A 23132-nucleotide genomic window follows, 5' to 3' on the forward strand; every position below is an offset into this window, starting at 1 on the left:
CTTATGTTAAGACAACACCTACAGAAGAGTACACACTGCCTCAGGCCTGACTTAATTAGCTATGTAATAAATAGAATTAATAAATCCACCTTTATGGTGTTCCTGGCAACTCTCCCAAGTCTTCTCCAGCCCTCATTCTGAGTCTTAGGGTTTTAAAACACCACAATGACTAGCGACCACTGTTCTGAATCCAGAAGCAAAACAAAAGATAAAAACATTATGGCCCACAGATTTACATGTGACACCCTCTGTCTGCCTTTTCCTCACCCTCTCCCCTGTCCTGCCACCCACCCACAGCTCCCTGCCCCAGCCCAGAGCCCTTCCCGAGGGCCCATCAGTCACTTACACCCTCAGTGAGCCTAAGAATTAAAAATACAAGGAGTGAGATAAGCTATGTGGGCGCTTGCACTCCCCTCATCTGTGAGAACCTCAGTAGCTCCCAATACGCCTCCGTAATAATGAGACAACTATGTTAGGGTGGCCCGTGCCAATCCCAGCTCTGCTGCTCACTGCTGACTGCCTAGGCAAAGCCGTCCAGCCTCCCCCATGCAGACTGAACCCAGAGACTCCCAGAATGATTCTCACCCCAGTTTTTCCTTTGAGGGCTGCAAAGCTGTTGCTGGAGGAAGACAAGCATGTGCCGTCAGCTCCCTCGGCTCAGTTCCAGGCCCAGGACTGGCTGACCCATCCTTGATGGTGTGCAGAAGCCTTTCCCCGTCTACCAGGCACATAGTACCTCCACCTCCCAGGTTGTGTGAGGATTGGAGACCGAGTAAGTGGCAGTAATGGCTAGCTGTAATGAATTGTCTGGTTTTGTTCGTTTTGGGCCTGTTTGGGGAGTTCTTGGTACCTCCCCAGTAATACGGTGTAGAGAGAGTGTGTTGGCCAGCCTGCCAACGTGAGGGGAGATGTGGGCCTCCTCTGAGAGCCCACAGAGGGACTTCATGCCTGACCTCTGAGCCTCCCAGGTCTTATTAAATAGTAGCAGGTGCCTGATACCTGTGAAACCACTCCAGTGCCAGCCCCATGCTGGGCCCTGGACACACCAGAGTGACTGACGGCCCACAATCCCTGCCCTTGCAGATCCCCAGTCTTGACGGGCAGATAGACATGTCACCTCACCAATCCAGCCCCATCTCCTTGCAAGGAAAATGATTCAATGACCAGAGGCAGACCTCAGGAGGGTCATAAGCACAGTGTCAGGATTCTTACAGATCCTCCAGCCCATCCCTGGGCGGGCTGGGGGTCGGGACTGAGGTCCAAAGGGCAGGGGGATAGGAGGTGGGCACAGGATGAGGCCAGAGGCCTCTTTGCTCTGAAAAACCCTTTTGCATCTCTTCTTATGAGATATGGGGATCTAGTCTCCCAAATACACATTTTGTCCCTGGCGTCCCCACCCAGCCCACGAATGGGAGCTCCATAAGTATCTGTTGAATGGATGAATGAATGTTGTTCATAGCTGCTCCTGTACTGGAGCCATCCCAGGTGCCCTGTGCCATCCTGGCTGTTTCACCCATTACCACAGCTGAGCCCCACAACCTGCCGAGCTCGCCCAGTGACTTGAATTTTGCAGGTAAGGAGACAGGTGCTGGGTGGTGAGGCTCCCTGGTCCAGGGCTCACAGCATGTTTTCCACTGTCTGGAAGCCCATGCCCAATTGCCACCCTCCCTCCCATCCTCCTTGTCTCCAGCCTCTGTTTGAGCCACCAGAGCCAGACCATCCCCATGGGTCAGACGCAGATTGCACAGCCTCCATTTATTTCCAAAGAGCTTCCCCTCAGCCCAAATGTTTTCTGAAATCCACCAGAAACATCATTCTTTCTGCTTTTAGTCCTTGGAGGGTTACCTACTTCACCACGGACACAGGAGTGCTTACTTTTTGGAAACAATGCCTGGAATTTGGGGTTCTCTTGTTGCTTCTGGAAATTGAGCAATAATCTAAAAGTAACAAATAAAAAAAATTAAAACAGAGGCAGGAGTAGCCTGGGAGAGCTGGAGGTCAGGCTTCCCACAACCTCAGCCCAGAGAAGACAGCCAGAGACACAGAGATGGAAGAGTATCAGAACCAGCAGAAAAGCCATCACAAGCCTTTGCACTTGGCTGCAAGAAGTGGACCTCAGACACTCACACCAGAGCCATCAACTGACATTTTCCTTCCAGATTTAGCAGGTGCGCTTACTGGGGCACAGGACCAAACCCTAACCCTAGGCTGGGTGTTCAGGTTCTGGATCCCAGAGGCCTGACACCCAGTTCCTCCCTTGGATGGGAGCATCAGACTGATGGCAGGACTGAGGCTCTCAGCCAGGAGGAAACCATTTCATTCGGTGCTATTTAATACCCTCAGTGCGCAAGAAACCAGCAGGCTCCCCTGAGGACATTCCCTCCATCTATGCCCCTCCAGGCCAAAACCCCAGGGTCTGAGGATCCTCCTGAGTCCCGTCCTCAACTCAGCCCTTGGGTGAGCCCATATCTGTCTTGCCAGATCCCACATGCCTTGTCCCTAAGACAGAACCCGAACCCTAACCCTAACCCTAACCCTAACCCTAACCTTAAACCTAACCCACAGCCCACATTGTGTGCTCAGGCTTCTGGTCTCAGAGGCCTGGTTCCTGAAGTCTCCAGATGGGAGAGCCCTGAGCTGCACCCCAACTTTGCACTTGATCCCAGGAAGAAACCACGCCCTTTAGACATGAGCCGAACCCGCAGAGTGAGAGAAACCTGCATGCATCCCTTGGGCCACATCCTCGTTAGGTGCCCACCAGGACCACAAATCAGAAGTCTGACAATCCTGCAGACACAAGCCCTCAACTCAGCCATAGGGAGAGGCCACCACAGTGTAGGCAGATTGGGCCTGCCATGGCCCGTCAGCCTAACCCTAATCTAGGGTGGTTATTCAGGCTTCTGTCCCCAGTGGCCTGGTCTGGTAGCCCTCCAGTCTGGTGAGTCCTTATTTACAATGCAGGACCCTGGGTGCCACCCAGGAGGCACTTGTGCCATTTGGCCCTGTGAAGGATGCTCAGGATGGGAGAAACAGACAAGACCCATCATGCCACCCAACACCTTCCGAGGACCCCCTGACCACAATCACACAGCTTGACGGTCTTCCTGAAAAATGCTCTAACTCAGCCCTCCAGGGAGCCTGCCTTCGCACTGGCCCTTCGTGTCTGCATTCTCCCAGGACCAAACCCTAACACTACGGTGCATGTTCAAGTTCTGGACTCCAGAGGCCTGACACCCAATTGCTCCCATGGATGGGAGCATCAGACTGATGACAGGACTCAGCGTCTCAGCCAGGAGGAAACCGTTTTAATGGCTGCTAGCTCATAGCCTCAGAGCTGTAGAAAGCAGCATGTTCCCCTGGGGGTGTTCCCGCCATCTTTGCCCCTCCAGGCCAAAAGCGCAGACTTTGATTACCCTCCTGACTCCCGCCCTCCACTCAGCCCTTGGGTGAGCCCTTTTCTGTGCTGGCAGATCGGACATGCCTTTGTCCTGAAGACATCAACCTAACCCTAAGCCTAACACTAACCCTAACACTGAGCCTAGCCCAGGTTGAATGTTCAGGCTTCCATACTCCAATGGCTGATCAACCCAGATGGGGGACCCATAATGTCTCGTGATCCCAGGAGGAAACCTTGCCCTTAGGAAATGTGCTGAACCCGCAGAGCAGGGGAAACCTGCATGCCTCCCTGAGGGCACCCCCACTTCAGGCACGCCCAAGGACCAGGAACCTGGAGTCTCATGGTCCTGCCGACACGTGCTCTCCACTCAGGCCTTGGGATGGGTCACCACAGCGCCGGCAAATTGGGGCTGCCATGCCCCTACGACATAAATCTAACTCTAGGTTGGGTGTTCAGGCTTCTGTCCCCAGAGGCCTGGAACCCTAGCCCTCCAGACTGGGGACCCTGTATTCACAACACAGGACTCTGGGTGCCACCCACGTGGAAACTCTGCCATTTGGCCCTGGGCAGAACCCTCCTCGCGGGAGAAACCTCCATGCCCCCTAAAGCCACCCACGCCATCCGAGGACCCCCACACCACAATCTGGGAGCCTGGCGGTCTGCCAGAGCAACGCCCTCCAGAGAGCCTGACTCCGCAATGGCACATCAAGCCTGCCATTTTCACAGGACCAAACCCTAACCCTAGGTTGGGTGTTGAGGTTCTAGATCCCAGAGGCCTGACATCCAGTTCCTCCCTTGGATGGGAGCATCAGACTGATGGCAGGAGGAAATGCCTCAGAGATTGCCTGTGGTGAAGAGTGAAGTTAGGATCCTGCACATCAGCAACAGGTCAGGAACCTGTAAACCCCTTCCTGCCTGAGTCTTCTGCAGCTCCCTTATGTCATCCCAGAATGTTGTGCTGCAGGGTGCAGACCTGGAGCCCTACTAAGGATCACAAATCTTCCATTCTCTGGACCCAAGGACTTGCTCTAGACCCCAGTCTCATTGTTTGTGTCTCAGCAGCCCCCTCCTGTGTCCTGGCCTACAAGTAGCCTAAGGAGGGGTGTGTGTAAGATGCTAGTCCTGACCAGGGGCTATTTCTAAGGAAAAATGGTTGTCTTCTTTACAGGGGAATGAGATCAACCACTCCAAAAAGAATAAGGTGAGAATAAGTGGCACTTCCTGTAGGACATACTGGAGGAGGGGCTAATTCTATTTGCCTCTGAGAACAGTTTGGGACCAGATGAAGTTGCATTCAGCAGGGTGGCCATGTGTGCCAAGACCCAGGAACGGTCCCCTCTCCCACTGCTCAGCCCTCACCTGGCCCTGTAGCTTCCCCACCCAGGCTCGGTGTGCATCCTGTACCTCTCTCCCGTCCCAGGAATACCGAGTCCTCTTGGATATCGTGCTGCTCCAGGCGGCGGTAGAGAATTACTGCCTAGAGCCCCAGCATCCATTCACGGCCTGGTTCTGTCTGTGGAGCGGCTCAGCGAGGATGAGAGGTGAGGCCCATTCAGGACCTGGGTGAGGGTCGGGGTGGACTCATTCTGCTGGCCCCTCCTGGGGTCCTTCTTCAAGGGCTCCCTGGGCAGCCTCAGGCCTCCTTGCTGGTGAGCCAGACTCCAGCTGTGGGAAAACCTGGGGAGGGACTCCTGAATGCAAGCTGCTCCTCAACACACAGTTGTCTCTCTGTCCCTAGCTACATCCTGTCCTGCCAGCAGAACACAAGCACCAGAACAACTGTCCACAGCCAACAACAGGGCTGAACCCATTGCCAGTACCCGAGCAAGGATTCCCCCTCGGCAGCTGGGGTACTTGTGCTGCATGGGCCACATCTGCACAACACCACTTCCTCTCAACTAATGACTTATTGTGGGGGCAGCAATATTTAATATATTTAAATGGTTTATATTTTTCTCTTCTTCTAGCCCATGAGTGTGCCTTGGTTCTTTTACTTCCTACAGTACTGTGTAACATGTAGAGACTCTCTTATTGCTTCTTTAATCCAAAAATCTTAAAGAGTCATCAGCTTTTCAAAGTTGCAGGTAGAAGAAGGGCCATCCCTCCTCTCTAGCTACAGGTGGCACCTCCAAATCCCCTTTCCTCAGAAGACAGGTTTATTTCAGTGTCAGGCATCTGAGCCAACAGCAGAGACAGCCCTCAGGACTCCTAGATGGAGAGGTTGCAGGTCCTTCCCTAGGAAGGCAACAAACACTGAACTGGAGAGTCCATGAGCGTGGCTTACGCTCTCCAGAACTATGTGGTGCCAAGGAGAGGGGCTGCTTTTCTCCACTCTAAAGCAAGGAGGACTATGTCTTCTTTCCTTTGGGATATGGTGTTTGTGCTTGTGTTTGTGTTGGTTTGGACCCAGTATTTGGAACGGAGAGTTGTTGAGTTCAGTCTCTGGAATTGCATCAGCATTAAGTGGGAAAAAACATGTAAAGAGATCCAGTCCCGCTTGTGGAAGACATAAAACCCGAGGAAGATATTTTGTCAATGGAATAAGGGCAGACAGGACATTCCATCCTCAGTTTCCCTTTAGGCTCTCCAGGTTCATGCTTTATGAAGATTGGAATCCTCCTGGGATCGTTGTCTATGATCTCTGGATTCCGTTTCCCTGCTCTTTATGGATCTGCTGGGGAAAATAAGAAACTGGGAGGTGTACATTTAGGGCCACAGCTGGGCCTGGCTCTATTCACATCTATGCTGACATAGGAGCTAGGATGTCCAGCCTTCCTGCATTTTCTTACACAGTTCTTGATAAGGAAGCAGTACCCTCCAGGCCCCAGCCACTTGGTCAGACCCATGGTAGCCACTGCTCCCTGGCTGGGGACTGATGGAGCAGAGATTGGTACACTTTTGCCAGGATAAATGTTCATCTGTTAACCACAGATTCCCACAGTCTCCTTGCTGGCCAAGGCGACTGTTAGGTCCAGGTGGTGCTGAAGTCTCTGGTTTCCAAGATCCACCACGTGACACACCCATGTTCCAATCACTTATCTGAAATAGGGAAATCACCTGACCTGGAAGACCAAAACACAGATGTAAACTGAGCAGAGGGGAAGCATCTGTCATGCAAATGGATGCCAAAGGAAACAAGGATAGGAATACCTCTATCCAGACACACAGACTCTTAAGAAAAAAGGGGGGGGGGTGGTAGGATAACACAAAGAAGGAAACGGAGGCCCCGCAATGGCACCAATTGAACAGTAACACAGAGGAGTTTCTCTTGACACACGATTCAGGATCCCAACTCACTGAGCAAGAGTGAAGAACCCCCGTCCCTCCAGACACAATGGACATATCGCTGGAATGGGTCATTTCTCAGGAAAAGGGAAATGTGCTCAAACATGGAAAGATACAAAATAACATCACTGAAAGAAAGCCCTGCCTGGGTCTTAAGTTCCACCTATGAGTGAAGCCATTTGATAATCACAGGGGAAGGGAGGGAAAACTGAATGGGAAGCCACCAGAGGGAGAAAAAGGATGAGAGGCTCTTACCTAAGAAACAAGCAGAGGGTTGCTGGAGGGAAGGTAGGTGGGGGTATGGGGCAATTTGGGCAGGAGCATAAAGGAGGGCATACGATGGGATGAGCACTGGGGGTGATACGAACATGAGGAATACTTGGGCACTACCTTCGAAACTAATATGATGTGCTCTATGGTGGCTAAATGATTTCAACAGCAACAACAACCACTACAAAATACAATCCAAGGTTCTTTGTATCCTTGTTTTCCATGTGGAAAATACAGGATCACTTCTTTTCTCCCCTCAAGCAAGGAAATGACATAGCCTATTCATGAGGAGGCAATTCTCAGGACACTCTACCTTTTTCAGCCCTAAAGAGGTTTTCAAACAGGCTTTCACCAGTTGCAGTCCTCATGCCCTTCTAGTCACTGCGGAGCACTCTTGACAGGGGGGCTAACACCTTTTTTCTTCAAGGTGACTCACCCCAAGCAGGTAATATCCCTACGTGCCACAGGAGTTACTACAGGTGTGCCCCCTCCATCCTTTACAAGGGCCTCACTACAAGTTTTCCAGAAAGGTGGCATGAATACTAGTGGCTGGAAGTTGGCTGCTGGATGACGTCCATCCCTTTGTTCACTTGTGGGATGACTAGGGGCAGAGTCTCCATCTCAGTCGTGGAGGTGTGAGAGCTCTCCAGCTCACCTTCAGACACGGCCCTGCCCTCTCTCCCATAGAAGAACCTGCAGAACTACGGGACCATGAACTGGGAACACACAACAAGGGTACAAAGGTCTTACCTGAATTCAGCTCAGCATGGCAATGACAGACTGGTCCCTCTTGGAGGTTGCCCCAGTGTCCCTGAGGCATTCGAACCTTCTTGGCGACTGACTCCAGACAGTGGCTCACCTGTCACAGTGGCTCACGATAGAGGGAGGAGAAGTTCCTCGGAGACAGGTGTCACCACACCACTATCATCACCCTTTGTCGTGGAAGAAGTCCATGTCCCTCGTCGGATTAAGAAACCCTTCAAACAGGACTGGAGCAGGGTGCAATAAAAGGCTCCCTTTGAAGAAGGGCTGAGCTTGGGGACATGTCCAGTCCTAGGTCTCACTGCTCCCATCACCACACAGGTGGTGCCCCAAAAGGGCAGGGTATCATTTCCAGTACACGGCCCCTGCTCGCCCACCGTACCTATTCCTATCACCGTGCCATCGCATCAGGCCGGCACCGCAGCATCAGGCCTGTGCGTCACCAGTTCATGCTGCTGCCTGCCTCCACCAATGATCCTGTTTCATCTCTGAATTCCGAGCTCCGCGGCATTCATCTTCCTCAGCTTCACAAAACAGGACTGGGCAATGATTTCATGGATACGACCTGCAAGGCACAGGATGGAAAAGAAAAGGAAACTCACACACTCGACATTCAGAATACTTAAAATCCTTGTGACTTGAATGACATGATCAACCAAGGGAAAGCACAGTCCAGAAGACGGGAGAGCATGTTTGCAAACCATGGATCTGACAGGTTCTCAATATCCACAATATCTAGAGATCCCTGAAACTCAACAACAACAACAACAACAACAACAAAGAAAAACAAATCAAATGTAATGTGTGAATGGACAAATGGGGAAGAGACATAACCTCAAAGCTATACGCATGGAAGGACATTGCAAAGGATAGTTCCCATCGCTAATTCCTTGGGAAATCCTAATTAGAACAAGCAATGAGATACCGTGACGCATCCATGAGGTTGACTCCCCATAGAAAAAAACAAAACAAAACAAAGACTTGGGAGAAAGGAAAAGATCAAGCGATGGCAAAGATATAGAGAAGTAGGAGCTTTGCTGATTGTGTGTGGTAGGAAGGTTGAAGGGCATGGTTGTGAAATCAGCATGGCAGTTCTTCACAAAAATCAACTTTAGTGGGACGCCTGGGTGGCTCAGTCTGTTGAGTGTCTGCCTTTGGCTCAGGTCACGGTCTCAGGATCCCGGGATGGAGTCCCGCATCGGGCTCCTTGCTGAGCCGGGAGCCTGCTTCTCCCCTGCCTGCTCTGCCTGCCACTTCTCCTGCTTCTGCATGCCGCTATCTCACGCTGACAAGTGAATAAATAAAATGTTTTTTAAAAATCAACTTTAAAGTTACCATGGGTTTTAGAACTTGCCCTTCTGTGCTAGATACCCACATTGATGAACAGTATGGCCTTGGAGACTTATCTGAGCACACCTTATCATGGCAGCATCGTTCCTAAAAGCTAACCCATGAACGCAATCCAAGTATCTGTCCAGGGAGGAACAGATGTTGTATATACAGACGTTGGGACAGTATACATTCTGTAAAGAGGATGAAAACATTGACATGTGCCACCCCACGGGCGAACGTTGAGGATAATATGCTAAGTGAGAGGAGTATGCATGAAGATACCAACTTTGACTCCAGTCTTAGGACCTACCTAAAGTAGATTCTGAAGGACAGAAAGTAGAATGGTGTTTGCCAAGGGCTGGAAGGAGGTGCTCGTGGGAAGAGTCTGACTCATGCGAAAGAGGTTTAGATGGACAAGATGCAATGAGATGGGAAGGTGGGTTCCAGGGAGCTTGGACAAAGGCATTAATGCTTTTAAGACATGTAGAATGTACTCCGTGAACTTCATGGACTTCACGACCTAAAAATAAATTACACTGAAAAGCTGCAAAGATGGAGAAATGAACACAGGACCATTTCGTCCGGCCCTTTATACCCTTTCCAGGTAGGTCCTCTCTCAGGCATTCCACTTCCGCCATTTTCCTTGAGACAACATGGAGCCAACAAAATGTTGTCCTTCTGTGCCTACTTCGAGGTTGAAAAACAGAATTGCCCCACCCGGGACAACTTTATGTGAGAAGGTATTTTTCAGAGTTAATTTCTTGAGACCTGTTAGTCCTTGATCATGTTTTGAAACAGAACCCAAACTGAACATTCTCCTTCATCTGCTTGATTTTTCCTTCACTCATTTTTTTTCCACTCAGAACCCGTTGTTGATGCAAGGGGCTTGGATGTTCCTATGCCTATCGTAATCTACTGACTTTAGCTTCTGCCGTTTCCAGTTTTGCTTACGTGTCATTCCTTTACCAAGTCTACTTGCCTGAGGCTCCCTAGGAATAGTAAACTATTTTTGGCCCCAGTTGTATTGAAAGAATTGACATTGAGCACTGTGCACATCTCAGCTGCACAACACAATGATTTCATTTTCCTAGGCCCTAAAAGGATGACCAGAATAAGTTGAGTCCACCGCCATCCTCTCTTAGAGGTAGAAAGAGAAAGGCAAGAGCAAAGAAACGAAAGGTTCTTCTTTGTGTGATGAGCTCTCTCCAAACGGGCTCTCTGAACACCTCTCTAACGCGCCATAGAGCAGTATGAACTGTAGTCATACGGTTGTACACGACCTCCCTCTTACATCTTTCTCTTAAAACTGGAAGTTTGTACCTTTCCACGATTCACTCCATCCCTGCCCCACCCTCTGCCCTCTGCTTCTGGTTCCTTCCATCTGAAGGCTTTTGCTGAGTTCGCTTTTCTCCTTTTCACTTCTTGGTTTCAGATTCCACCTAGAAGGGGAGAAGATCTATCTATCATCTATCGATAATACCTATCTATCCATATACCTTTCTATGTATCTACCAATCTATCTATCTAAGCTAGTATCTCTCTATCTATAGCTCCCTACCTACATACAGATGGTATGTGCCTTCCATGGTCTCACTTTTCTCACTTGGCATAATGTTTGAGCAGTCCATTTCTGGCCACCTGAGTGGCTCAGTGGGTTCAGCCTCTGCCTTCAGCTAGGTCAGGATGTCAGGGTCCTGGGATGCAGACCTACTTTGGAACATGCTCAGCAGGAACAAGGTTCCCACCCTCTCTCTACCCACTTGTGATCTCTCTCTGTCTCTCTCTCTCTCTGAGCAATAAATAAAGAAAAACCTTTAGAAAAAGAAGAAGTCCGTTAGTATTTTCACACTTAGCAGGATTTCCTCTCTTCATGGCTGATTTCCTCTCTTTATGGCTCCTCTTATATAGGCTAACACTTCTTTATCCAGTCACCACGAAAGGGCACGGATGTTTTCGTCGTCTTGGCTGTTGAAAACAATGATTCTTGAACATGGGGGTGGGTACAGGGAGTTCTTGGACATATTCCTTGGATGTCTATGGGTATGTTCCCAGACGGGGAACGCTGGGAGCCTACGGTAGATGGCTGGTTGGTTGGTTGGCTGGTTTTGTTTTTTCCCAGGACCCTCCATACTGTTTTGCACAATGACTTGTCCCAGTGTGCATTCCCACTGATGGTGTCCAAGGGTTCCCTTTTCTCCTTATCCTCACTGGCATTTGTTAGCTCCGATGTTCCCTGGGATAGCTAATCCAACTGATGCGATGGGATATCCCATTATGCACCTGGTGGCATTTTTCGGATGGGTAGTCATGGTGACGACCTTTTCTTCCTACCAGTTCCTCATGTGTTTATGTCTTCTGGGAAAATGCGAGAGCACTGGCCACTGTGTCTGGGGCCCAGCGACAAGACTAGTCTCCATGAGACCTTCAGGGCTGTCCCAGGCACATATAGGGGTGGGTGCAGAAGCACTCTTCTGGCTGAGGTGAGGGTGCTGGAATAGTAAAGAGGACACTGTGGGAGTGAACAGAAAAGGAGGACAGAGAGGTTTCTGTCATCCATGCGCTTGCCCTTAGAGCCTGGAGATTGTGCTCCTTTGCTCCTGTGACTCTGGAAAGCCCATGCTTGTGGGACTCCTTAACCACCCCCCACTCAAGAAAAAGAAACAAACTAAGAAACAAAGGGGGCGGGGGGAAAACGAGCAACTCTTTGCTGGACTTTCTGCTGGCCTCGGGCTGTCCCAGGACAGCTGGAGACCAGGATGCAAAGCACGCCCCGTCCTTGGTACCCAGGCAGAAGTGCTGGAGGAAATGGAGCAGGAAGAGTCAGGTTGAGGCCATTGTGGTTGTTCTCCTGTGCAGAAACAGCTTGAAACTTGGAGTAGCACTTCTCTATGCAATCTAGGTGCTTAAAAGGGGAGGTGGGCTCCAAGACCATGTCAATTATTCATTCACAAACTCTGCACTCCAGCACTCCCCTAGACCCGGGACCCTGGTAGACTCATGCACGGCACTGGAGACACCTAGGGCTCCTTCCCTTAGGGAGCCCACAGTCGAGAGATGGACCAACGCACGAAACAGTGCCATGCGCAAGAAAAGAGCAAGCGTTCCATGTGACAAAGGAAGAATGCTCTGAAAGAAGGCTGCAGGGTCATTGGATAGAAAGGCCTGAAAGGCCTCACTGAGGGTGACAGTGCTGAGGACAGAATGAAAACAAGGGAGCGAGTCCCGCACAAGTCTGGCGGCCCTGTGTCGTGAAGAAGGCAGGCACCTCTGCCTTAGAGCCTCACTACCAGAAGCTGGGTTGGCCTGAGGAGAAGAAAGAGGCATCCAGTGTGGCTGGAGAGCAACTGGGAGCAGAGCAGAGGGTAGTGAGGAAGGTAGGGAGAGGGCCTCAGGCCTGGGAGACAGGTAGCGATCTCTTGTCCCTCTGGAACGGCATTGCCCCAATACCCTGCATCTTCCCATGCATGGACTGAATGCCCCACAGTTGTTGCAGAAGAGGAATGGAGGCACAATTTCGCATGCTTCCTCAACATCACCATACTTCTGAGCCCGCGGTTGGGACCGAGGCTGGACTGGCAGAGGATTTTCCCCCAAGTTAGCACCCATCATTCGGGGAACCATTCGACTCAGAATCTGAGTTTCTGGGCGCATGTTGGCCTTGCCACTGCCTCCGTTCCTGGCACTGTGAGCCTCGATGGATGGCAGCCCCAACCATCTGGGCTTGATTTTCGCTTCAGAGTAAGAGAAGAAAAGGGGAACAAGGGAGAAGTGGAACAGGAGACCAGTAACTAGGAAGTGTGAAACTCTTTGCATGACATCTAGAGAAACACGAGGCATGCTATTTCATCACGTTGAGTACATCCCGTGGCTCAGAAGCCACTCGCCTACCACCCAGAATTGCAAAGTGATGCCTCCACCACAGGTCACGATCCCTGGGAGCCACTGCGAAGGCTGCTCCCCTCATAGACCAGAACGAGGGAAAGAGGTCTCATTCTCAATCTATGTGGGAAACAACTGAACCGTTTCACTACCGGGGATGACAAAGTCTGCATCTTCATGCATTTCCACGCCATCATGGTGCCCCATTATAATGACGCCAAGAGCGGAAGGGATGGTTCCAAAACAACACAAAGCCGGGACCCAGGCCTCCTCGGAGCGTTCCTCCAGGCCAAGTGCCACCCCTTCCTGCAATTCTTCCGGCCTTCAATGTGTGCCTCTGATTCCCGTGATACCATCGTACACATACCACAAATACGATCTCCATACACCCCAAGATGTCCCAAAGAAGTCGATTCTCCCTGGTCCCCACTATGCAGGTTGGGAATGTGGGCACTAGGAGAGACACCCAATGACTGAGGACACAGAAGTGGGAAAGGGAAGACAACAAAGGTCTGACTTCAGCTCTGTCTCCTGAAAGGGAGGACCCGAGTGCCATTTCCAGAGCATAGGTGCCTCTGGCATTTTTGGCTCATTGTGTACAGTCCCAGGGAAGAGAGGTCAAGAGTCAACTGAAGGGGCTGCGGAGAGGTGTGACTGAACGAAGGGCCCCAGGTATTAGAATCCTGAAAGGGTGACCTCACATCCTTCATGAGAGGCCCCAACTGAACTTAGAACTCTGGTAGCCAGGCACCCACTTTCAAAGGGCAACCTGCTCTCCAGCGCACTTGAGTGGAGACCTTCGACAGAACACGATGTTCAGTTGTTGTCTTCCTACTTCCAGGGGCGCTGGGCCCAGGGGAGCCCAGAGCCGGAGACGTTACTGCAGTTGCAGACAGCGCTTCAGCCCTCTTTTCCAAAGCTTCTGGTCATGGGGCGGGAGACACCAACAGGTAACACAAGGCAGCTCTGGGCAGCCCACTGGAGAGCCGGCAACAACTGTGGTCCCACCTCAGCCTGCCCACACCACTTGCCCCTTACTGTGTGGGTGTCGCTCTCTCTCTCTCTCTCTGTGGGGGACTGTGTGTGTGTGTGTGTGTGTGTGTATAGGAGTGGGGACAGGGGATGAGGGACATGCCCTTCCTGGGCAGAAACAAGCTGCCTGGTGTTGGAGGTAGGACCCATCTGTCATGTTCATACCCCAGGTCATGGTAGTCATGAGCCTTAGAGTGTCCTCTGGCTACCTCCTTGCTCAATGTCTTTTCAGCCAACCCTCTTAGCCTGAACTGGAGAACACGATGTCTAGTGGGGGTGTCCCCTGGTGGCAATGTCCCGGGAGGCTGCTAATGGCTCTTGGCCCTGTGTCTATGGGGCACTGCATTTTCAGAGCTGCACCCCAGAGATTGTGAATGAGCTGGCTGGGGACTTCAACGACTCCAACTCGCTGGACAAGGGCCAGGTGTCCCACGCCACCCAGGATCAGTGCTGCTCTGAGGTGAGAATAGGAAGAAGCTTCTCCACACCCAGGGCCCTCACGCAACTATGGGGACAAACCTGGGGGCCTTCCCAGAGTGTTTCCACTTGAGTATCCCGCAGGCCCCACCCCAAAGTAACCCACACCTGCGCACGTCTGCCACCAGCTATGGGTAAGGGAGGAAGACACTCTTCACCTACGTGGGACTGGCAGAGAACCGAGTGAATGTTTTCCGTGGTTTGGAGGGCGGTTGTTTTGTTTTCTTTCCTTTGGCCTTGTGTTGCTTTTCACGAAGCCATGAGTATCTTTGCCTTTTCCCACTGGTTTTACGATTTTCCCTCCTCATGCCAGCTAACCTGTGGAGAACCCAGCTGGGTTCTGGAGAACTGGCCCACGCCCTTCCAAATCCTCATACCAGATAGGGTGATTGAACCTACAAAAGGGCCGGTGGCATCAAGCCATTCTACAGGTCTTTCTGGAACGTATCGTCTCTCAGAACACATCGAATGCTAGGAGGTCCACCCGCTCACAGGCTGTTTCCCTCTAGGTCTTCACAGTCCCCCATAAAGGAGGTGGTCTGCCACAGGGACTCGGTCTTGCAAGGCTGCTGGAACTTGACGTGCCTCCATTTGGTTGCCGTTCCAGCAATGCTGCAAGGAACGGGCCCCTTAAGGGTCCTCACAGATGATTTGGGTCGCTCCATCTGCCAGAACTTAGACCCAAAGATTGGGTGGAAGGCCTCTGATGCCTCCTGGCCCAGGTAGCTGGCTCTGTCTTTTCAGAGCTCCAGCCAGGACATCCGGCATGAGCTGCTGCAAGGCTTCAGCTACTCCATCTCCCTTGACAAGCAGCAGGGACCACAGGCCGCCAACAACATCCCGTGCTGGTCTGGGGTGAGAACGGGCCCAGGTTCACGGCCAGTCTCAGGACCCAGAGATGGATCAGGGCCAGGCCAGAACCCAGACTAGACACAACTGGCTGCCCTGGGGCCTGCCAAGGAAGGTGGTTTTCCCCTGAACCTTTCTGCCCCTGACAGCAACAGGCCGAGCCTCAGCAGCATAGGCGAAATGCCATGCAGCCCATGCTCTGGACAGATCTCGGGCCCAACGCTGATGATCTTGAGCAGCCTTGGAGATTCTCAGCCTCTCCTTTCTCCTCTCGACAGTAGGGCTCCTTCCTCATGACTCCAAGGCATGCATACAGCTCTTCATACAGGCTAGGAAGAGACAGACATGCTATCGTTGTCCAGCATGTTGAAGTCACCAGTACATTTAATTTAAGCCTAGATGGGTCCTTTGGAACTTGGTTGGAGGTTTTCAGCCTAGAACCTTTTTTCTGGGTGGGCACTCAAGTCCCTCGTCGTCTTGCCCAAGTTCCCAAAGGGATGGGAGGATGCAGTCTGAGCTCCAGACCCTGCTCTTCCTGGTGTTTCACGGCGTTGAAGCTGACTACGTTGCCCCCCACCCCGCCCCCTTGTCTGCCTGCTGGAAAAGGCATCATCCCTGTCCCTGGACGAGGCCTGCACGATGCTGGCACTCAGAGAAGGCGCAGTGCAGAAATGCGGACATTCCCTGCTGCTATCCTTCCCGGAGAGAAGCCTCTCAAACCTCACCACAATGTGCTCCATCTATCAGATGTTCACGTCAGCCCAGCACGTCCTGGATCAGCAGTTCACTAGGTGAGTGCCCGCCCCATAGCCAGCACAAGGGGGGAGCCTTCCATCTACTAGTTGTATGTCTTGGGAATGTCACTGCACCACTCTGACCTTCCCTTTCCTCTCCTGAAAAGTGGGGGTGCTAAGAGGATGAACCTCGTAGGGCGACCGGAGGAAGTCATGGGAGGAAACATGGCACGCGCTTCTCTGGGGCCCGGCTCTGTAGAAAGCTGCTGGACATGCTGGGCATCTTCCCCTTCCCGCTGAACATTTCTCTCTCCAGGGAAGACGCGTTCAGGCTCCACCCTCACAGGCTTGTGGTCCTTCTGAGTCTATGGAAAGGGAACGCAAAGCCGGCAGCGTTCCTACTGCCAAAGCACCTCTGAGATGCCATCTAGCTGGTCCTGACTCTGGTCCTTTATGTGCCCAGATCAAGGGGACACTGGGAGCAGGCAGAGCAGCCCAAGGGCCACTCAGGATTTGCAAAGTCTTGTTTGGGATGATTTCATTCCATCGTGGATCTTAAGCACCTAGGAAGGCAGGCCCTCTCTAGTCACCAGGAGCAGTGAATGGGTAAAGTAGAGACAATGTCGGGGTCTCCACTCTCGTCCGAGGGTCAGATAGGTACTCTCCACATGCTAAGCACGCATGTCTAGCGTTCATCACATGGGGCATCTCTGTGACCTAGTCTAGGGATGAATTGATCCACCTCTATTGGGACCATGAGGAGGCACTCTACGATCAAGGAAGAACAGGATGGGTCTTTGGGTGCCAGAGGAGGTCCTGCTGGCTCCACAGAGCAGGGTGGGAGACGACAGGGGTTGTTGCTGGCGAGGGATGTTCCGAACCAGGGATCTCCCAGAACTCTTGATTTCCACGGGAGAGCTTAGTGGGGCGGCTTCCTCGGAAGAAGCCAAAGAGTCCAAGAGAGGTGTGGACGGGATGCCAAGCTCTCTGGGAAGCAGAGCCCATTGTGGGCTGAGTTGGTGCCTACAACAGCCATCCCTTGGATGGTCCGTTCTTGCTCTGTCTGCCCCTATCCATATCCACCTCCGCTGACCACCACGTGTGGGGCCAAGGACAGAAAGTGTGGGGTCCAGACCACTCACCCGTCGGCCTCCAACCAAAGCCCAGATACCGGTCTGCATGGAGGATGCATGACTGAGGGGCCACGTGACAGACCTGTGAGAGGTCCCTCATCCCACCTGGTCAGCAGTCAGCAAGGACAGCTCCAGCGGGGTGGCAAGTGGGCCGGGGCCATTCCGGGGGGCCCACACCGAAAGAATGGTGCTGTGGGAGTAGCGTGGCCAAGGAAAGGCCAGGTCTCTGACTCTGCTCCACATGTGACTTTCCCCAGCACTCTGTGTCCCATCTTGGGAACCTGGCCTGAGCAGACACGGCAGGATATCGGGCAGTCCCTGCACAGTGCCCACGTGGAGGTCAAGGGGGCCTATGTGCACCTCACGTGGCATGACCGGGACCTGAACACCCATGCCCCCGTTCTGCTGAGGCAGCGCGAACTTCTGAAGCTCACAGAGGCTGAGGCGGAGGGTAAGGGGCACTGCAAGCTGGGAAGGCCATCTGGGATGGGGCTCATGGGCTGGGTATTCCTTGGAAGGCCATGGGATCTGTCCTGTTTAGGGAAAGGCACATGGAGTGTCAGCGCTGTGGCTGAATTTTTCCCTTACTCCCACCCCCGTGTCGGCTATGCGACGCGTTCCAGCAGCTGAGCCGGCCAAAGAGCCTCCCGTGGAGCGAGAGGCAACCCTGGCTCTGCATCAGCCACCACCTTCAGGGTCCGAGCCAGCCTGCCCTCCACCGGCCGCTCCAGAACTGGAACAGGGGCTCCTATGTTATCAATGCTCGCTGGGTCCTGAGGCACAGACAGCTGGGCCATCGGCCTGCCCGGGAGTTTGCACGCCAGCTGTCTCCGGTGCCACTGGGCCCGCTCCAGCCGCAGAGGCGTCCTGCCAACCCAAGAACCGGCTCAAACAGAAGGAGCCTGACCTCCTGGACTTCCCTCCCAGGCTGGTGGCAGAGCAGCTCACCTACATGGATGCGGTGAGCAGCTGGGCCCCCAGGGTAGGAGGGCAGGGCCGGCTTTTCTTCTGCTCTCAGCTGCCCTATACCTGCTGCTTTTCCCTGATGTGGACTCCTAGGATATAGGGCCAGATCTCAGCTGCAGCCCTAACCAACTGTGGAAAGCCATCGGGGTTTTTAGACCTGAGCTTTCACTGTCCAGCTGCGGACTGTGGAGACAGGCACTGAGAAGGACTGAGGCAGAGGTACCACGTACATGCAATGAGTCAGAACCGAGAGACCATACACGGGAAGGCTCTAGGTCCCTCGGGGGGAGGAGGGCAGCTCCCTGTGTGCAGTCATGTCCGTGGGTCGCCCACCCATCTGCCTGGGAGCCTGAGCGCCCTCAACCTGGATTAGGCATCTCAAGTGTCCGGAAGGACAGGCTAGACACAGAAAGCCATGCTTTCAGCCACCAGGTGAGAATGGGCACCTGAAAGGAGACAGGGACCGCAGGGATGAGCATTTGGAGGAGGAGATGCCCCCGTGGGAGCACCACCTGGAGCGGCCCCCTGGACACGGAATGATCTGGGTGCACATGCCTTCCTCCCTTCCCTTGCCTCTCTTGGCTCCTGGGGCATCCTGCACTGGCTTCCCTCGGAGAAGAAGAGTGGCAGGAAATCCAGGCTCTCTAAGCAGGCTCAGGCCCCATTCGCAGCCTCCTGAGCTCCAGCTCTGACCTGGGACCCCTCCCGAGGACATGAGTCTTGCATGTGCGAACATGTGTGTGGCTCAACAAACCTCCCCCTGTCCCCCAGGAGCTGTTCAAGAAGGTGGTGCCCCATCAGTGCCTGGGCTCCGTCTGGTCCCGGAGGAACAGGCCTGGCAACGAGCACCTGGCACCCACAGTCCGGGCCACCATCGCCCAGTTCAATGCTGTGGCCAGCTGCATCGTCACCACGTGCCTTGGCAACCCAAGCATGACAGCCCGGGACAGGGCCGTGGTGGTGGACCACTGGATCCGGGTGGCCAAGGTATGCTATGGGAGGCCCAGCTCCCTGACGCTCTCCTGAGCCTCGGGAACTGCTCTTCTGTCTTGCTCCCTTCTCAGGGCTGAAGGCCCTGCTCTAAGACCTGTGCTCCCTAGGCTCTTCCTCCCGGGGGCATGGCCCAACGTTGGCACGCTCACTTCCTACGTGACTCCTCCTTTGCCGTGAGGGAAACCCCTCCCTCCAGCCAGCAGTGTTCCTCTTTAGGGCTGGCCTGGGCCCTTCTGCAGCTCCCTGGACATCAGCTTCATCCACGGGGGAGCCGGAAGCTCAGGGGGGCACTGAAGCTCTCGAGCATCTAGGGCTCCAGCTCTCCCACTGACAGCTCCTTCTCTTCCCTCCCCCAGGCCTGTCAGATCCTGGGGAACTACTCCTCCCTGCATGCCATCCTCGCGGCTCTGCAGAGTGTCCCCATTCACCGCCTGAAGAGGACATGGGACAACGTTTCCAGGTGAGTAGGCTTGTCTCCAGGGAGGGACCAGGATGGAGGCGGGATCTCCCACAGGCCTGTCCTTTCCCCCCTCAGTCAGCTTGGACCTCCTGGGAGGCAGCAAACCCTGACCAAAGGACCTGGGCCTGGGGCGGCTTCTCTCAGCCTTCCTGGGGAACAGGCCACCATGCCTCCTGCTTGAGAAATCCAATTTCCTCCATGCCCCACCCTGGCCTGAGCTGAATTCCATATTTCCACGTGGTGACTTGGCAACCACTGAACTCTCTGCCCATGGCTCAACCGAAACCGCGCCCAAACCGAGCTGTTCGGTTAAGCTGGGAAGGGACGCCCAGGGGGACGCCCCGGAGAACTCCCTCCCATGTCCTACGAAGACCCCAGTGCTCAGAGCAGCCCAGACCAAACCCTCAGCCAGCCCGTTGGACATGTGGGGGTTCTCCAAGAAAGGGGACTCGCACTCCACCCTGCCACGTTAGGCCTCCCCTGAGCCTCACTTCTTTCCCTCTCTTCAGGAAGACCTTCCAAACATACAAAAAGCTCTGCAGAGAAGACAACCCCCAGGGCAGGGAACTACTCATCAAGGTAGCACGGAAGGTGCAGGGCTAGAAGGACAGGAGGGGTGTGGGGAGGCATGATCCTGTGTGCACGAGGTAGGGAATGCCCTGAAGCATTCCTCGGGGAGCAGAAGCCTTTGGCGTGAATGTGCTGACAGCCTGGGCTGAAGATTCCCCCTGGGGCTGCGACAAGCTGCTGCTGCCCATCCAGACTCCCTAGGCTAGATTTCAGGTCTCTCCGTGTCCCATCGAGACGGTCCACATGGGGGCCCACATGAACGCGGACAGCCCAGAGGACAGGCCCCTGCTCACAGATGGGAGTGGGGATGGGTTGTGGGCCACAAAAAGGATGATCGTTAAGAGGATCCTGAGTGCTCAGGAGACCATAGGAGGTAGGTGGAGTTCTCCCTTCTGCCCATGAGAAAACAGGCTCAGGGAGGCCAGGCTCCAAGCTCCAGGTCCTGGGGTCCCATGGACTGAGTGGGGGAGCTGAGATGGTTCTAGAAGGACTCGTGGCATGCTTCAGGAGAATGGAGCGTCAGTATCAGCAGACGTAGGTCGGATGTCTAGGCTCTGAAGACGGTCAAAGACGGTGGGCGCAAGGGGACTGAGGCTATTCTGCTCTCAAGGACCTTGTCCTTGGCCCTCTAGGAGCGGCCCTCGAGTAAACTTGCCACCCTGGCGAGGCAGCTGCAGAGAGCGTGGAAGGGGCTGCCGAAGAAGGTGAGTGTGCCTGAGGGACAGGGCCTCCAAGGCCAGGGGAGAGGGGCTCCTCCCTGAGGGCGACAAGCCTCCAGATCAGGACAGGTGGGGCATGCGACTCCAGCTCCACCTCCTGTCGCCACAGTTCCTCAATGTCTTCTTTCCCGGTGACCAGGAGGAAGGAGTCTAGCAGGCTGGGGAGAGAATGGATTGGTGGCTGGGGAGGGGCCCAGGGCTCCATAGCCCGCGATTTTTGAGTTTCAAAAAGCAGGCCCTGGACGGGATTCGGAGGAGTCTGATGTTCTGGGAGGGTGAGGGGAAAGCGAATCGAGGGGAAGCAACTGAGGGTCCTAGGCCCTTCCATGTGGGAAAGTGGGGTGGGCCAGGACGCTGAAGGCTTTTCGGGGAGGGCCCCTGTGGGCACCAGAGAGCAGGGACTCATCCCAAACCTACCCCTCATGACACAGGGTGTCGTCCCATACCTTGGCACTTTCCTCACTGACCTGGTGATGCTGGATACTGCAATGGAGGACTACCTGGAGGTGGGTGAGCCTGAGGATTGTGGAGGAGGGACCAGAGTCCTGAGGACAGGGAGCAGAGAGTCCCCGGACTGGGCCCTGAGCTCTGAGTCCTTCGGAATCCTCCCTTGCCCACAGCCTCACGGCCGCCCCTGGGAACTGGGGTCTCTTGCCCATCTCAGTGCTGAGGGAAGGGAGTCTGCACCTCGACGGGTGCCCAAGACTGGGGAAGCACCAGCGCATCCTGAAGGTGAAGCTGCATGCGCTCTGTGTGCATGGGCCGCAGCCTCTCCCTCAGAGCTTGCCTGTCGGGGAGAGTGAAGTCAGGACCCTGCCCATCAGCCACACTTCAGGAGCCCAGCAGGCCCTGCCTGCCTGAGGCGGCTGCCGCTCCCTCCTATCACCACAGAGGGTTGTGCTGCAGGGTGCCGACGTGGAGCCCTTTCACCAGCCCCCAGTCTTCCTTTCTCTGCACCCCAGGGCTTGCCCTAACCCCAGTCTCATTGTGTGTGTGTCTCAGCGGCCCCCTCCTGTGTCCTGGCCTACGCGCAGCCTCACAAGGGGTGGGTCTAAGGTGCTAGGACTGACCAGGGGCCTCTTTCTGAAGGACAATGGTTGTCTGCTTTCCAGGGCAATGAGATCAACCACGGCAAAAAGAATAAGGTGAGCATGCGTAGCCCTGGCTGTAGGGAAGGGGAGGCAGCCCCTACCAGTGACGCCCCTGGGAAGAACGTTCCTTGGCTCCATCCACTCCCCTCCATCTCCCATTTCCTGGGACACGTTGCTAAGAATGAAGTGCAAGACCCATCTAGTCAGTCAGTAGCGATCCAGAAAGGCATCAAGGAGAACTTCCCGGAGGAGGGGCTGATTCTACTAGCCTCTGAGAACAGTTTGGGACCGCATGAAGTTGCATGCGGGAGGGTGGTCCTGTGTGCCAAGACCCAGGACCCGTCGTCCCCTGTCCCGCTGCTCAGCCCTCACCTGGCCCTGTAGCTTCCCCACCCAGGCTCGGTGTGCATCCTGTGCCTCTCTCCCGGCCCAGGAATACCGAGTCCTCACGGACATCATGCTGCTCCAGGCGGCGGCAGAGAATTACTGCCTAGAGCCCCAGCATCCATTCACGGCCTGGTTCTGGGCTGTGGAGAGGCTCAGCGAGGATGACAGGTGAGGCCCATTCAGGAGCTGGGTGAGGGGCGGGGTGGATCCTCCTTCTAGGGCTCCCTGGGCAGCCAGACACCAGCTGTGGGAAAACCCTGGGAGGGACTCCTGAATGCCAGCTGCTGCTCAACTCACAGGTGTCCCTCTGTCCTTAGCTACATCCTGTCCTGCCGGCTGGAGCCACGGTCCTAGCTGGCCAGCAGAACACAAGCACCAGGACAACTGGCTACAGCCACCATCAGAGCTGAACCCGTGGCCACTGGCCGAGCAAGGATTGCCCCTCGGCCCCTGGGCTCCTTGTGGTGCTCGAGCCCCATCTGCTGCTCAACACCCCTTCCTCTGACCTACAGAATTCTATTTTGTGTGTGTGGGGGGGAATATTTAATATAAGTAAAGGGTTGTTATTTAACAACAACAACAACAAAAAGGGATGAGAACCCTTGGGATTAAAGTTTTGTTACCAAAAAAAAAAAAAAAAAAAAAAAGAGGTTTTTCTTTTCTCCTCTTCCTGCCCACGTGGGTGTTTGGTTCTTTCATTTCCTACAGTAATGTACAACATGTACAGACTCTCTTATTCATTCCTGAACCCAGAAATCTTACCGAGTCAGCAGCTATTCCATGTGGCAGGAAGGAG

The 23132-nt window shown here is 54.0% G+C and overlaps 2 protein-coding genes across 2 annotated transcripts in view; both read left to right on the forward strand.

Moving 5' to 3' along the window:
• LOC125109843 (ral guanine nucleotide dissociation stimulator-like) overlaps positions 1–7960 on the forward strand; it is a 256189-nt gene extending 248229 nt beyond the window's left edge. Inside the window, 2 exon segments of the mRNA XM_047746952.1 lie at positions 4566–4598; positions 7640–7960. Of these exon segments, the coding sequence (XP_047602908.1) occupies positions 4566–4598; positions 7640–7960 (354 nt within the window).
• Positions 7961–15676: 7716 nt separating this feature from the next.
• LOC125109844 (ral guanine nucleotide dissociation stimulator-like) lies at positions 15677–22923 on the forward strand. Its single transcript, XM_047746953.1, has 11 exons — positions 15677–16074; positions 17408–17601; positions 17777–18111; positions 18888–19103; positions 19466–19569; positions 20079–20148; positions 20772–20843; positions 21290–21364; positions 21971–22003; positions 22383–22504; positions 22654–22923. Exons 1-11 carry the CDS (start codon positions 15923–15925, stop codon positions 22688–22690), a joined length of 1410 nt encoding a protein of 469 aa, XP_047602909.1. The 5' UTR covers positions 15677–15922; the 3' UTR covers positions 22691–22923.
• The last annotated feature ends 209 nt before the right edge of the window (positions 22924–23132 follow it).

Source organism: Lutra lutra, chromosome 9 (genome assembly GCF_902655055.1).
Source record: "Lutra lutra chromosome 9, mLutLut1.2, whole genome shotgun sequence".
Lineage (NCBI taxonomy): Eukaryota > Metazoa > Chordata > Mammalia > Carnivora > Mustelidae > Lutra > Lutra lutra.